This window comes from Alosa alosa, chromosome 22, assembly GCF_017589495.1.
Source record: "Alosa alosa isolate M-15738 ecotype Scorff River chromosome 22, AALO_Geno_1.1, whole genome shotgun sequence".
NCBI classification, from domain to species: domain Eukaryota; kingdom Metazoa; phylum Chordata; class Actinopteri; order Clupeiformes; family Clupeidae; genus Alosa; species Alosa alosa.
In genome coordinates, this window is record NC_063210.1 from 5,959,068 (window position 1) to 5,974,620 (window position 15,553).

At 42.4% G+C, this 15,553-nt stretch overlaps 2 protein-coding genes across 7 annotated transcripts in view; one reads left to right on the forward strand and one right to left on the reverse strand.

Moving 5' to 3' along the window:
- phyhiplb (phytanoyl-CoA 2-hydroxylase interacting protein-like b) overlaps positions 1-10,266 on the forward strand; it is a 32,333-nt gene extending 22,067 nt beyond the window's left edge. For all 6 annotated transcript variants that reach the window (XM_048232946.1, XM_048232947.1, XM_048232949.1 and 3 more), the window contains 3 exons: positions 190-364; positions 1,125-1,242; positions 6,242-10,266. In XM_048232946.1, the coding sequence (XP_048088903.1) occupies positions 190-364; positions 1,125-1,242; positions 6,242-6,779 (831 nt within the window). In that variant the 3' untranslated portion in view covers positions 6,780-10,266. The remainder of the gene's footprint in view (positions 1-189; positions 365-1,124; positions 1,243-6,241) is intronic.
- Positions 8,055-15,553, reverse strand: part of fam13c (family with sequence similarity 13 member C) — a 13,088-nt gene continuing 5,589 nt past the window's right edge. Inside the window, exons 4-10 of the mRNA XM_048232944.1 lie at positions 13,277-13,358; positions 12,350-12,585; positions 12,043-12,126; positions 11,567-11,662; positions 10,747-10,940; positions 10,309-10,410; positions 8,055-9,751 (exon numbers count right to left, since the gene is read on the reverse strand). Of these exons, the coding sequence (XP_048088901.1) occupies positions 9,628-9,751; positions 10,309-10,410; positions 10,747-10,940; positions 11,567-11,662; positions 12,043-12,126; positions 12,350-12,585; positions 13,277-13,358 (918 nt within the window). The 3' untranslated portion in view covers positions 8,055-9,627. The remainder of the gene's footprint in view (positions 9,752-10,308; positions 10,411-10,746; positions 10,941-11,566; positions 11,663-12,042; positions 12,127-12,349; positions 12,586-13,276; positions 13,359-15,553) is intronic.

A 15,553-nucleotide genomic window follows, 5' to 3' on the forward strand; every position in this document is an offset into this window, starting at 1 on the left:
ACATTTTCCTTTAAAACCACCCTTCCTTCACCCTCTTTTGATTTGACTCCCCCCTCCAAAACCCCGCCTCCCTGTTGGCATGGCCCCATTCAGTGGGACACCCCCCAGCCCCCCTCTGCCAAGTTCCTGGCCAACCCTGACCTGTCCTCTCCGAAGGAGGTCCCCATCAACCCTTTCCTGTCTTTGCAGGACGTGCCCACTAAACTGGTGGCCAAGGCGGTGCCGCTGCCCATGACGGTGCGTGGCCACTGGTTCCTCAGCCCGCGGACAGAGTACACCGTGGCTGTGCAGACTGCGTCCAAGCAGAGCGATGGCGACTACGCCGTGTCCGAGTGGAGCGAGATCATCGAGTTCTGCACGGCCGGTGAGTTTGAGGACACGCACACACACACACACACACACACACACACACACACACACACACACACACACACACACACAATTACATGCATACACATGTAGACACACACATAGTCTAAGTTACAGTCATATGAATGCCTTCACTTGCCCACATATACAAAGACACAAATTCTCACAGTCGTTCCCTCTGTCACCCATGAAACCCACACACATACTGGCACACACACAGATGCCATAACTCACACACAAACTAACATGCACTTACTTATACACACATCACTCTTATGCACAACCTCTTAGTGCTCTGCTTTGATTATACCCTATAATTGGCATCAGTCCAGGTGGTTAGGTTTGTCCACACTAGTCAAAAGTCCTACCCATCAATGTCTTTGTAATGGATACGGCACAGCACAGTAATTGTAGCCAATGCACAAACAAACAAGTCATAAATCACTTAAAGTTGCATTGCATGACATTTATTTCAAAATCCCTTTAAGCCCTGATGCCTGAGAGTTATGTATTAGGATTTTGGTGTGGAGATTGCATCTGTGGCATGGTTTCAATTTAAATGTTGAAAAAATGTATGAAAGCCAACCTAACATTAGCCACATTCCGTCTTTATTGTACTTATGACATGTCTATTTGTGGAAAATTACATGAATATTTTATCATGCCAAATGAAGCTGAGTGCTGCCTTGCATTTAAATGTGAAAGCTTAGGCTATTTGCAATTATGTAAAATTATGTGGGTTTTTTTTTTTCTAGACTACTCATCAGTGCATCTCACGCAACTGTTGGAAAAGGCGGAGGCCATCGCTGGCAGGATGCTGAGATTTTCTGTCTTTTACCGCAACCAGCACAAAGAGTACTTCGACCACGTGAGGTACGTACCCCCTCTGAACCGCCTTGCTTGTTTCACACTCACTGGAGCTCTCTGAAGAGTGCGCTGTGTCAGATGTGTTGATGGAGGGAAATCATTCCAGCCACGCTAGCATACAAAACAATTGATGTCATGGTTGGCTCTGTTTTGGAAACAAAGGTTGGGCTAAGAAAGAGAGAGAGAGAATATTATGCTATGAATAATCGAAAGTATTCCTGTAGCGTATCTTCTGAAGCTATGTCTTCATCATTGCATCTCTTATTCACAAGCCCTGAGCACCTCACTCAGAGTGCCTTAGAAGGAAATCATAATCGGGAGTCTCTGCTCCTGTCAGCCTTTGAAGACACTGCAGTGGCATGGACTTAATCAAGCACCGGTAGCATTAAGGCTGCCATTGCAGTTGTCATGGATTAGTCAAACTAGTTTAAAAGTCACAGAGCCACACAGGCTTTGCTTAAGTGTCTGCAGACTCATGAAAGGAATGTTAATGCTGATGGAAATTAAGGAGAGTTTCCTTGGCTCCTGAGGGGAAGTTCCATGTGTCAGTGGACTGCTATTTTGGTCACTACCTTAAACAGATGTAGCAGTTGGGTGGCAGGGACAGGGACAATAGCTATAGTTTTACCACCCTTATCATTAGTCTGTGTGCTATTCATTACTGAGGAGCAGAGACTAAATATTTGTATCCACATTGTTGTGGAAACCCTACCAGATTCCACACAAGTAACAGCTATATTTCCAAGCTAGTCAACAATATAATTCTATCTGTTGCAGTCATTACACTTAAATGGCATTAAAATCTAAAATATTCAGATTCAAAACCATAAATTACCCTTAATTACATGTTACGTGAAACCTAGTTACCACTGTATTTAATAATAAAGAAATCATATCCAGATGGATATCTTTCTGTGTATTTTGAGGATCCTATTTTCAGTGAGTGAAGCTGGTGTACTCATAACTAGGGGTGTGAATCACAGAGTAAGATACAATACAATACTGTCACGATACCTCTCCCACAACAATTGTAGTGATACCAATTCTGTGACACTTGGGCAATGGAGTCTCTGACGATACAATATTTCACAAGCACCTGGTGATACTGCGAATAGTGCCATGACAAGAGAACAGACACTTACAGCGAAGCTACACCAGGCGCGTAACTGAAGCGTTCCGTTCACAACTCGTAAAATCCATTTTAGATGAATGGTCTATTTTTTTCGAACGTACGCGCCGCTATCACATCTGGTGTAGCTACTTCCATTGATTATAGTGGAAGCTAATTGCTGCAGCAGACGCAACGCGAACGGAACGCTTCAGTTACGTGCCTGGTGTAGCTCAGCCCTTACTTACAGACATTCACTGTCATTACAAGATGTGGGATTGAGTTTAATTGTACTGAATTTTATGAATGTCCTGTACTGTACTGTTGACCAACATCATGGGACTGGGACAGTTATGCCGAGGCCAGGCCCTCGTAGACCTCAACTCAGTGAACCTGACCCTACTCAGAATGCCCTCAATGCCGTATTCACAACATATCCCACACTTATTAAAACGTCAGGGGATATTAGATATTGTCCATCTGGAATCTGCAGAGTCAAATTAAACATGCTGTGACTAGACCAGTGCAGTACAATCCCCTATATGAGATATTAACACCAGTGTGACGCTGCAGAGGCTATTTTTAGGGGAGGATGATGAGTTTTCTGATGACGTCCAGCAGACCCTCTCTGTGTCTGTTTTCTGTCAGAGTCAAGTTTGCGATAAAACAAGGCTGAAAGCAGCAGGGACAGTTGTCTGTGTCATTGGCAGGGGAGAGTGATGAAGAGCTATTCTTGGGGTTGCATATCTTATCGCCACTGTTGCCAAATTGAGAAGGGCAGTTATTGGAGCGTCCATTTGAGCTGGGCAAAGCTTGCTGATTTAGTAATGCACTCTACACTCAGTTAATTAGAGGAGGAGATTAGAGGTAGCCAGTCGGCATGGAATCCCAGTTTCCAAAATAGCTGACTGTTGATTGTGTAGCCTGCTGGCTGGTTTAATTTGAATTGTAATAATCAAGCTTGTTTTAGCAAACACTGAATCTTCTTATGCAAACACTGAAGACTGCAATCCCTCTCTCATCAAAATAATTGGAATATTAGTATGATGACATAGAGCCTATGATGCATTAGTATACTGTGTGTACAGTGTATAGTGTAGTGTGCAGTATCCTTGATGCAAAATCCATCAGTGCATCCTCAGGCATTATCCATCATGGTCATAAAGTATTTACACAAATGAAGTAATTATGATATACATTCTGTGATGAAAGGAAGAGCTATATTTATATTTAGAAGGTGATGGTGTGGCTGTGGAGAGAGACTTTCTTTTAAAAACTGGCTTGAGCTTTCTTCTTTCCACATTAATTTCGGATCAGTGCGGCAATCGCATCTGATTACCAGAGGCACCTTCCCCTGCGTTTTATAAGCCGCAGCTATTTATAGAGCCCCATGCAGCTCAGCTCAGCTATCTCACAAGTTCACCCATCAGTGTTCATTCCCCTCTTTTGTAGATGCTAACGCTTTGCAGTAGTGCATGCATCTAATGTTTATCTTCTACGCTCTACCCCCCCTTGTTCCTGTTCTAGTGTTTACTCAGGGGTGTTCACATGTCAAGCTCTGTTTTCAGTGCTAACAGAAGTTGAGTTGTTAAGGGATCAGAGAGAAAGAGTCTCAACATGTTGATGCCCCAAGCTTGTCTTGAGCCCACTTAAGTCATCCGTTATTTCTGAGCTAGTTGATGATGAGTGGTTGTTCAAAACGTCAATATTCTAACTCTTTTGTTTAGTTGTACGCAAGCGCTGACAAGGGTTAGGTCTGTGTACAGCAGAGTTGGTCATCTTTGCATTTTTTATTTGATTATTAATGGTAAAGTCATCACATCACTAGTGCTTAAAGAACCAATATTTGAGATACAGCTTCAAGGTCAATAATATATGGGCCCCCAAGGTTTTATAACCATAGAACACATCACTAATGAAAATCTAAATCTGCAATGGATTGCAGTGTACCATAAGCTGCTTTGGATAGAAGCATCTTCTAGATGAAGCTACAGTATGTGTCTAAGCAAATCTCGCCTAGGGTTAGGGTACTTTGAATAACTGTGCATAAGAGTTGGTCACATGATGAGCTGTAGCTGATAACTGAAAGGTTTCATAGACTGTTTGTTGGGAAGAGTAAAGTATTGGATACAGCATAGCTGCTCTTGACAAGACCTTGATACATCATTAGTTGAACCATAGCAGCAGTTCTGATTCTGAATAGTATTTGCATGTAATGAATAAAAAGACTTTAATTTCTCCCTGAGAGTCACCGTCTGTAAAGTCACAGGAGGATATCTGAAAAGTCAAGGCTGCAATAGATGCATGTGTGCTAACTATTTGCCCACAATATGAATATAAAATGTTTCTGATGCACAAGACCAATCTGGTCCTCTGGTGCAAAGTATAACGTGAAGAAGTTTCTCTCTTAGTTTCTCTACTTAATATCCAGAACATTGGCCCCCATCATGTCACAGAACTGTAAGAACTTCACCAAGGTCAGGGTCTGATCCGTTTAACCTTAGATTACAAGTTCAAAAGCATCATCCAACTTCAAATGTAGACAATGTATGCAAAGTGTATTGTGTAACCCCTTGTGAATATTGGGTAGATTTGTATGATATTTGAAGAAGGATAGACATATCTTTGACCTCAAGAGATCATGAAGCATTAGGCTATAAGTTTACTGCAGATACAGTAAGAATGATCACAAGGTGGAAAATGGCTTTGCAAACCTGGAAGTCTCCTGTTGATGTATTAGTGTTATTCAGCGTGTTAATTAGGCAATTTATCATATCACTGAGTAATCTTTTTACAAGTAACTTGCCTGGAGAGAAAAATAAGCCATGCAAAGTGTATTCATAAATCTCTACCACCGAGAAAAGGAAGCTAGGGAATCTAAGGGCATATTAAAAACTTAGTAGAAATGTTAGAGCTGTGCCACAGTAGCATTGATAGTTTCTATCCCATTCTTTTCCTTACTGGCCTCTGAGAATCTTTTGGTTGGTTTGTGGAGAATGGTGCAAGCACATGAGCTAAGGAAATGAACAGAGCGCCTGTTCTGATAGAAATCTCACAGTACAGTCAGAAAGACCCCATTATTATGTGTCAGCCATCTGGATTACCTAATTATCACAGAGCGCAAGGAAAGTGGAACTAATGAGCAAGATCGGCTTGTTTCGGTGCACAGATTCTGCAAAAGCATCTCATCACTGTGAGTTCTTTAATCACAGTCTGTGTGTTTGGTCTGATGGTAGACACATCTTTTGGATGTCAGATCTGCTTTTATTGTCCTCAGGAAATTGCATCCCTCTGTATGGTGTGACAATAAAAGCAGACTTGACTTGCAGATTTGACTTGACTGGGATTCAGCAACTCACAGTGATGAGATGTTTTTGCAGAAACAACCCCATGTTATGTAAGGGATAATGGCCAGGGTGGGGCAAAGAACTCCCCGACGCGCAGGGGAGCCCGAGTATAGCATGGACAGTTAGCTTTGTAGGTAAAAAGCTTGTTTACAGTTGATTCCATTGTTGCAAAGCCTGCCTCCAGGCTCAACCGTCGTCCTACAGTACTATCGTTGTTATAGTTACCATTCGTAAGCATTGATATGGAACAGCAATTAAACTTTTTTTTTTACCAGATCTACTTCATAGGTGTCCCGTTATTCAGAATTAAAAGCCACCCATGCCAGCCAATCAGAAAAGAGCATTTCTTCTCTCCAGGTGATAGTCACATACAACAAAGAATACACAAAATGCTATTCTGATCATTTGATTATTTTTTTTTTCAATTTTGACCAGCTTGGCTGATTCATGTTGCTGTTGCATGAAAGTGTGTTTAGGGCAGAAATGCTAATTCTATTCATACACAGCTTCATGGAAACTATGGTGTGATGTTTCCTGTCTCCTGTCACAGAGAGGCCCAGGACAACCGGATGCTTCCAGCCGCGAAGGACAACAGCGGTAGCCACGGATCGCCCATCAGCGGCAAGCTGCACGGCATCTTCTTCAGCTGCAACACCGAGTTCAACACGGGCAAGCCGGCGCAGGACTCGCCGTACGGCCGCTACCGCTTCGAGGTGTCCGCCGAGGAGCTCTTCAACCCCAAGACCAATCTCTACTTCGGGGACTTCTACTGCATGTACACGGCGTACCACTACGTCATCCTCGTCATCGCGCCGGAGGGCTCCGACGGCGACGACTTCTGCAAGCAGCGGCTGCCGGCGCTCGACCTCGCCGACAACCGCTTCCTGACGTGCACCGAGGGCGAGGACGGACGGCTGGCCTTCCACCACGCGCAGGACGTCATCCTGGAGATCGTCTACACCGAGCCTGTGGACGTGGCGCAGGGCCATTTGGCTGAAATCAGCGGCCACCAGCTCATGAGCATGTCCACCGTCAACGCCAAGAAGGACCCCAGCTGCAAGACCTGCAACATCAGCGTGGGACGCTAAACCCTAACAAACACACACACACACACACTCCCCAACTGAGACTCTGACGCACTCCAACTCTATCCTACCTATCTATCTTTCTCTTCTGTTACCTAACCTTGCACCCATTACTGTGGGCCTCAAAACACACACCCCTCCAAAATCCAAACACCCCAGTGACCCTACCGTCACCCTTTTGTGCCTCTTAACCCAGAGGAGGAGTTATATAGTTACTCTACATAACGCCACATAAAATAGTCTCCATTGTCTAGGTGTAGGTTACTATCTATGCTGATCATTGGAGTGGGTTACTGAAAAAGCCCTCCGATTCCCTCAATATCAACCTACTTCTCTTCACACCAAAAAGCACTACAGTGTAGGAACATATCAGTCAGTGGCCCAGTTGGAGAAGCTCTTGCCAAGGAGGACCCTAGCAGTCATAGTCCAAATCAGCACGGGACACAGTCACCGGCGGCCGCTGTACAGCGTCTGTTTTGCACCATGTCTCCAGATGTAATATGAATTAATTAACGTCAGACACTGATACATGAGTACCCATTGCTCCCTCTGTTCCCCTGACTTCCAGACCTCCCCTTCTTTGCCATAGTCTCCCTCCATGGTCTAACCATTTAACACCACACTCAAGAATGCTTTAACTGGCATGCATTCACAGCTCTTTACCAAATGCTATCGTTTCTTCTGACTGACCAGCTTGATTCGGTCTCCTCTGTCTGTTTCCCCCTCTTAAGGTGAGACAAGGTTAGTGTCTTTGGTCCTATTTTTCTATCTGCGTCAGCAGGTCGTTTATGAAGTCCCTGCCAATCGAAGAATGACTACTAATGTTGACCCTAAATCTCTAACTGGCCGTAACGCTTACAATAACTTTCAATACCCCTGTCCATCCACTCCCTGTTTGGAGCACAGGATTGTAAAGGTGTTGCCAAAGGTTAAAAACAACCATAGAAAACGGGGGGAAAAAATTGACATGAAGACAAAACACCGTTCAAACTGCTGTAGATGAGCAAAGGTATCCGATTCTACCAGGCATTTAAAACTTTTGTTAACATTTGTGCTGTCTAGTCATTAACAAAAGACTAATTGCTGGATAACGTGTTTAAAAAAGCATGATAGGTTTGTACCTGCAGCATGAAAATTAAATCTTGAGAAACGTTTTTTAACATGTGCACATCCACATTATTTGTCGTTCATCAGTTGTTTTCATGTTATTTATTCTAACTGGCAGAAGCCATGCAGTGTACTGTGTTCTAAAACAAAAATAGACACGAGAAGAAGATAATAAATACAAAAATATTTATTTTTTAGCTGTATAGAAAATAGAAGCAAACCAGAAGTGCACAATACCAAAACAAAAAAAAAAGCTTTCACATTGGAACGGAAAATAAATAAATGTGTATATATTAACAAATTCAGAAACAACGTGCACTAAAAGCTAACATTCAGCTTAGTTTTTCTGTTGTCACAGAGGATGTGTACACACAAATCCAATCTGGGACGAAAATACCACACATACATATAAATACATATATATTTCCATATCTGATTGTAGCACAAGTCAACAGTTTTACGTTGGTTGGCATGCAAAAAAATACGAAAATGAGATTGTAACAGTTGGCAGCAGTGGAGCCTGTTGAAGAAAGGAATTGTAGGGTGTGGAATTTCAGAAGGAAAAAGTTACTTGAGCAGAATTGCACTTAACAGTGTTGGAGCAGCGATCACCATAGAGACAACTCGTATGGTAAGAGAATCCTTATACACATAGGGATAGTACTTGCAGAGGAGGTTTTGTTTAATATGCAGTAAATTACGTTGGTTTTTGTTGCATTTATTGTTTGTGCACTTTCACAAACTTGACAGACCAAATTTCTCTGTGTTTAGTATAGTGCTTTTCTATCACAGAGGGAGTTAACGTTTCCATACACGCCTACTGTATTTTCCTGTCTCTCCTTTTATTGTTTTGCCATTGCAAGTTTGCAAGGTTAATGACAGCAGAACTTAGCACTTATACCGAGTCCTTGTCGCGTCTTAGCTGCATAGTATTCTGTAATTGGTCATTATCTCAATATAAACTCAGTTTAACATCATATTATGAACTGAATTTCACAGTATATTCTATATCTCTTGTATGTATACACTTAGCATCTTAGTACTGATAAAATCCCTCAATTTACCTACAACGCTAGCTTTCGTTTTTGCATAACATCAGTCATTCATTTATATGATATCTGAATATCTATGACAAAAATACTACAATTCTGTTCAGATCAGCAATGTCATTGCCATTGATACTTCCCACCATGGCATATAGTTATTAGGAAAGAATACCTTGAATTGGTCAATAATTACAAAACTTCCTTATACAATCGCAAGTCCTGTGGAAAAATTGCATATGGTTTGGCTTTGGTTTAAAATCCAGATCTGAAGTAAAGTGCCATATTGTTCGAGATGGAGGTAACTTATTTTTTGTTTTATTTTTGTAAAAGAAACATTTTAATGTCTGACAGTTTCCACTGTGTCTTGGATAAATTTGGTCTTAGACCTTGATGAGATATTTAGTGTCACTTCAGAACATACGACATAGAACAGTTCTGTAAGTTGCATCTTTGTCTATGCCCTCGGAAGGCCTGTTCATCTCAAATAAAACCCCTAATTTCTGGTACTGTGTCAAGTTCACCAATAAAATAAAATATGTACAATAAAGTGCATTGAAGTGTCATAATGGCACAAACATGTCAAATACAAACAGAAGAACAAAAAAATATTTTGGTCCAACCACTGAGTTCATTCAATTTGTACGTATAAAAAGAGAAAGAGAGAGAGGCAGGGGAAAAAAGAGGAGAGAGAAATTCCCTCACACTGTCTTTGTGGTTTCCTGTTTGCTGAGCAGAACCTCCAGCAAGCGCAGCTTGGCTTTGAGGGTCTTGTACTCCTGGTATTCCTCAGCCAAAGGAATGCGGTCCTCTTTCTGCGGCGTCCTATTATAAAGACACATAAACAAACATACTTAAACGCATACATGTACATGAAACTAATTTACAACTAACAAAACAGAGAGATCACAAACCATAGGAAAGGAGATCAAAACTGTAAGAAAATGCGATGTAACCCCTGTGTTGCCTTACTACTGAGCTAGTTTTGTACATGTAATGAATAGTTGAGGAATGGAAAAAAAAAAAAAAAAAAAAATTATGTTGTTGTTTATCAATGTGTCTGCAGACATGTTACTCATTACTCATGTTAGTCATTAGCGTTTATCTTTCTTCATGGCTTCTTCCTTTTTCCTGATCTGTTTCTTTTGTGTACCGCTGAGTAGCCATGCAATGCAAAATAGACTTTTGTTTGTTTCTTAATTTGTTTTTCTTTTTGTTTTATGGTGGATCTTTGTCTTGACTGTTTGTTCTCTTTTTCCTCCTGTTCATGTTTGTTTGTTTGTTTTGAAAAGCCAAAAGTTAACATATACTGCTCATTAAAAGATGTGTTTAAACCCAAACGCTGTGTGGTCGTCCATTTATTTTGCCTATGAAGTCCATACCTTCCCATCTGTCGACTGAAATTATCCTCAAACTCGCGAAGGGCCTTTCTTCGTCTCCTCTTCTCTACTCGAGTTTCACGCAGACACGCAAGAAGCTCCGACCTGCAACACACACACACACACATACATAGAAAAACATTAAACCATTGCCCACTGCCTGACATCCTAATGAAAACTAAACTACACTGTTTTATTTGTGCAACGGTCTTAAATTGTAAAGTTAATCTGATTTACCTGATATTGTTAGCATATTTATATACAGCGTGCAGTTGTGAACCTTTCGGTTAATGAACACACATTAACAAGATCTCGAGGTTTGGGGTAGATAATGTGCACAATGCAGATCTAATTTTGACTGCATCAATATTCACGTGTCTAATATCTAACAAAAGATAAGAATTCTTGTTCAATTCAGGGGGTTAGGTCTCCTGATCGTACCTGGAGGCCTCGTGCAGGTTTGCCATGGTTACGGGCGGTCGGGGAGTATGCCGTACAGCTTTGACCTCGTCTATTGGAGAGACGAAGGCCGGGTCACTGTCCCCCTCTTCCTCCGTGCTCACGGGCCCCGCTGGCCTGCATGGCTCCGACGGCTCCTCCGTCACACAATCTTCATCAGACCCCTCCTCTTCCTCCTGCACATAGAACATAGCGCAAGCTGAGCCAACACCTGCCACGCTCCCACAAGCTTTAGGTGTGGTTGTGTGTGTGTGTGTGTGTGTGTTTTTGTGTGTGGGTGTGTATGAGAAAAAAAACTGCTGAAAATATGATGGTGTGGTATGTAATGAAAGATGTCAAGTGAAGCCACCAGAAGGAACTAAGCTGTGTGTGTGTGTTTATGTATGACAAAAGAGGGTGAGACAGAAGTGTGGTGGTATTCATCTATATATCAACCCATTTTTATATGAATAGCAAGCATGTTTAAACTCAAGTGTATGTCAGTAACTTTTCAAGTGTGTCTGGGTGTGAATACAGTATGTGTGCATTTGCCTTCATGTAAATATGTGTGTGTAAGCTTCAATACCTTTATACTGTAAATGAGTTTGTGCATATGTGCTTTTGAGGGTGTAGAATTCAATGTGAGCATGACCAACACAAGTATCCTGTCTCTGTTTACTGCCATGATGTGTCAGTGAAATATCTTCTGTGTGGAAACACTGGCTACCTGTTTGGTGATCTTTGGTATGAGATTAGCACTTGCTCAGTGGCAGAGCTGGCACTGGTGTAAAGCATGGCACCGAGCAAGCGATTGGGCACTCACGATGGTGGTGATGGGCGAGGACGCACACAGGAGGCGCTTCACCATCTGGTAGCGGTCGTACAACGGCTTGACCAGGTTTTTCTCCTGCTTCGTGCCCTGTGAGCAGAGAGGAGAGATGGCACCTTGTCACCAAAGCTCAATCCAAGGCATGCCATGGACAGAAATATCATGGATGTATTTGAAAGCCATTTGAAGTATTGTTCAATACAGTGCAGTACAATTTTGGTTTCTTAAAGAGCTGTGGCCATTGAACACTGTGTCAAGGTGACCCAAAGGAAGAAACCTTGAGGGCGAAGGGGTCATGACCCCCTGTCAGTAGTAAAGTCTAGATTGGGCCTAATCCTGAGGTGGTGTGAAACCACCAGATCAGGCCGAGATTAATTCTCGACTCCAAACACATCTAACCAATAGGTGCCGAGTATGAATTTCAAATTCAGGACCTGTGTGGCCTAGTAAACGGTGATATGGTGACTTACAGGGCGGCCGTGTAGGCTCTCAAAGTACAGCAGACACTTCTGCAGGGTCATCTTCTCCAGGGCCATCTGCCCGTGCGTCATCTCCTGCAGACAAGAGAAATATGCTTTTTGGATGGCGGTCGAACACCTCACGCGGAGGAGCGCACGATCAATCGGCAGGTGCTGGCTACTGATAATAATCAGATACCGCACACACACACACACACATACACACACACACAGAGTACCATGGCAACGCGTCAGCGCAGAGGCGAACCAAACAGACGGTGGCCACAGATGGCCGCGCGGCGCGTGGTTGCTCGCTTACCAGCATGTTCTCCGGGAGGCCAAGGGCTTGGCGCTTCTCCTTGAGTCGCCTGAGCAGCGAGTCCACCGTCTCCTCCAGGGTTGGCCTCTGCTGCTGCTGCTGGTGGAGCTGCTGCTGAGTCTGCAGCTCCCCCTGGTGGTGATGAGTGGACCTGCCACTGCCGCCGCCATTGCTGTCCTCCCCCCTGCTGTTCTCCGGGTCCACCAGCTCCTCCACTGACTGCTTCAACCGCAGCTCTGAGGATGACGTCAACATCACAGTGTGACTGCACTGAACAATAAACTTGATATTCAGGTGTCGTCTCTAATTAAATACTCCTGCCTTCTGCTGCATTTTTTGTTATCACTGCATGTCTGTGATTAAGTTTGGTTTAGCTAGGCCCTATATGTCTGTTAAATCAATGTTAGAGTATAAGGAACGTTTCATGTTCATGTTTCATGTAAAATTTAAATAAAATGCAATTTCATAGATTACATTTTATAATTCAGATCAATTCAGTTCAGAAATTCAGATTCTGGTCAAGTATAAAGGGTTTTTACACAGTCAATACCTCTGTTTCACTCAGCAGACATTTTTACAGTTAAATAGCATATGCTGGATAAGATTATATCTTTTTGCAGTTTGATGCCTTTTTCCAATAACATTTTGTAATTTCATCCAAACTATCTAATAGCAAGTTTGGCAGGTCACTGAATTAGAATTGTTGACTCAACAACAAAAAAACTGCCAAGCCTTCTAAAATGAAAGCCACATATTTTCAATAACTAAGTGGGCTATTTGAGTCTCTGGAAAAAACAAAGGTGTGGTGGAAACTATTTGAGCTGTCATTGTTCTGTGATAGTGCTCAGACACAGGAAGCTGTGCTCTTCTGTGGCCTGCTGGAGCCAACTCCTCCAGTGGTTCAGTGGAGCTCTACATGAAGCTCACCTTTCAGCTGCTTGCGTGTCTTAGCCAGTTCACTCATCAGGCGGAAGATCTCTGGGTTGGCTGACTTGTCGTTGTGGGAAGGCTATATGGCCAGAGAGAGAGAGAGAGAGAGAGAGAGATAACAGAGAAACAGTGGCACAGGGGGAGCCAAAGAAAGAGGGAAACAGGAGGATTCAGAAGGAGAGGAATAGAGAGAGAGCAGACAGACACAATGGTAGAGTAGAGAGAAAGAGTGAGAGAAACGGAAAAGGAGAGAAAAATAATAATGAGCATCAGGAGTTGCGGTTTTCAACAGCAAACTGCCAGAACGGAGATGAATGTCTTGGCCTGATTTAAGCCTGCATTTATAATCAGTATTTCAGGAAACATGCCAATGAATCTAACCCTGATTCCTATCAACTGAAGCCTGGGTGTTATCAAAAACGCCAAAGTATAGGTCTACGCTAAGCCACATTTATTTGTGGTTTACTAGGAATGGAACCTGTGGTGAACTAGTATGAACTGAGCGACTCAGAGACGAAATCATCTTTAAATGACCTTTTGGTTATGGAGTTATATTTTCTGAACTACTAACAAAAATGTCAATGTCTCTAAACCTTTTCAGTTATTCTTGTCAGTATAAATTAGGGAATTCATTTGACAGGTCATCCTCCCGTCTCTCCCTCCCTCACTGTGTACAGGGAGGGCCTTTGGAAGGACATTATAGTTTGCCTCGGCTGTTGAGTGACTGCAAGACATACTAATAAAGTGCATGCTATAAGGAAAAAAATGTGTGTGTGTGTGTGTGTGTGTGTGCATATATGTATGTGTGTGTGTGTGTGTGTGTGTGTGTGTGTGTGTGTGTGTGTGTGTGTGTGTGTGTGTGTGTGTGTGTGAGAGAGAGAGAGAGAGAGAGAGAAATGTCGAATCAACATCTACAGTATGTCATCCAGAGCTAGCATTTCATTTTAAGTGAACAGGCATGCTGGATTTGTTGTACAAATTTGTGTCATTTCTCCACTATCACTTGTAATCAGAATACATATTCTTTACAAGCAAGACATCAATAAAAACAAATTAATACAGACATTTTGTTGTAACATTATGCTTAATCAAGCTTGTGGATATCTATCTGTCCAGGAAATAGACAGGGAAATGAGGTCTTTGACGTCAGCGATCTCAGTCCATTTGTTAAAGAGCAAGGGACAGTCTAGACAGGCTGACATCAGCGCTTCCTAAATGCGAGATGGAACCTCATAATGAGCAGCTAAAACAAGGTCCTCTTGCTTCTCTCCGCTGTCTTGAAATATTATTAATTACTGCAGTGATGTGTTTTATAGACCTGACTCATAACTTATTGGTGCCAACAGGCCCATTCCGGTTCTAAGTGGCTGGCAAAGTTTCAGGGAAAGTTCTAGAACTGAAGAACGCTTTTACAGTATATCATATTTGTATAATACATAACTAAGACGACTGCATATACAGTCTTGTTCATAACACTGCAACAGTTGTCCATGAGTATGTGGAGACTCATCTACATTATGGTCTCTGCATATTAGAGAAGGACTAAATGCAGTTATGTGTTTCAATGTAGTTTCTCTGGGATAGTTGATAGTCAGTTGATAGTAGCCTGGGTGAACCCAGATGAACCTGTTTGAATTTAAATTTGCTCGACAGGTCAGTCTGGATAGGATCCCATTGACATCCACTTCCGAACTTGCCATTTTACAACTTTCAGGGACGTAACCAGCAGTTAAATTAAACTTTAATTGGTGCATTAAACTCTAACCAAATCATTTCAGTGCAGCAAACACATCTTTATTGTAAACAAAAGTTTTAAATGCAGTTGTTTACTCAATTCCAAAGTCATAACCTGTTCCTGGGTTTTTGGTGATTTGGAAACGGGTGTCAATGGGCTCTTTTCCAGACTGAGGTGCACAGCTAATTAAAATGTGCTAACAGGTTCTCTTGGGTTTACACGAGCTAGCTGAGAGTGATGAATATAAAAACTGAAGGGTGAGCAATGAGCATGGCTGTAAGGGAAGAAGCCAAGTTATGGGTTCTAAACAGTTCAGATAACCACAAGTCAGTTGGAGCTTAGAGTGTTTAGAGCAACTAAAGGCAAGTGAAGGCAGTCCCCTTAACTGGCCTCTGTGGCATTAATCCTGCATTGATTAGAACACAAGAGACCCATGTTGCTACGGAAGTCCTGCCCAATTACAGTGACCACAATCTGTCACAAACAAGAAAAAAGTCATTGGTGTAAGCACAGTATGTGGCGATACATATTGAGATGCT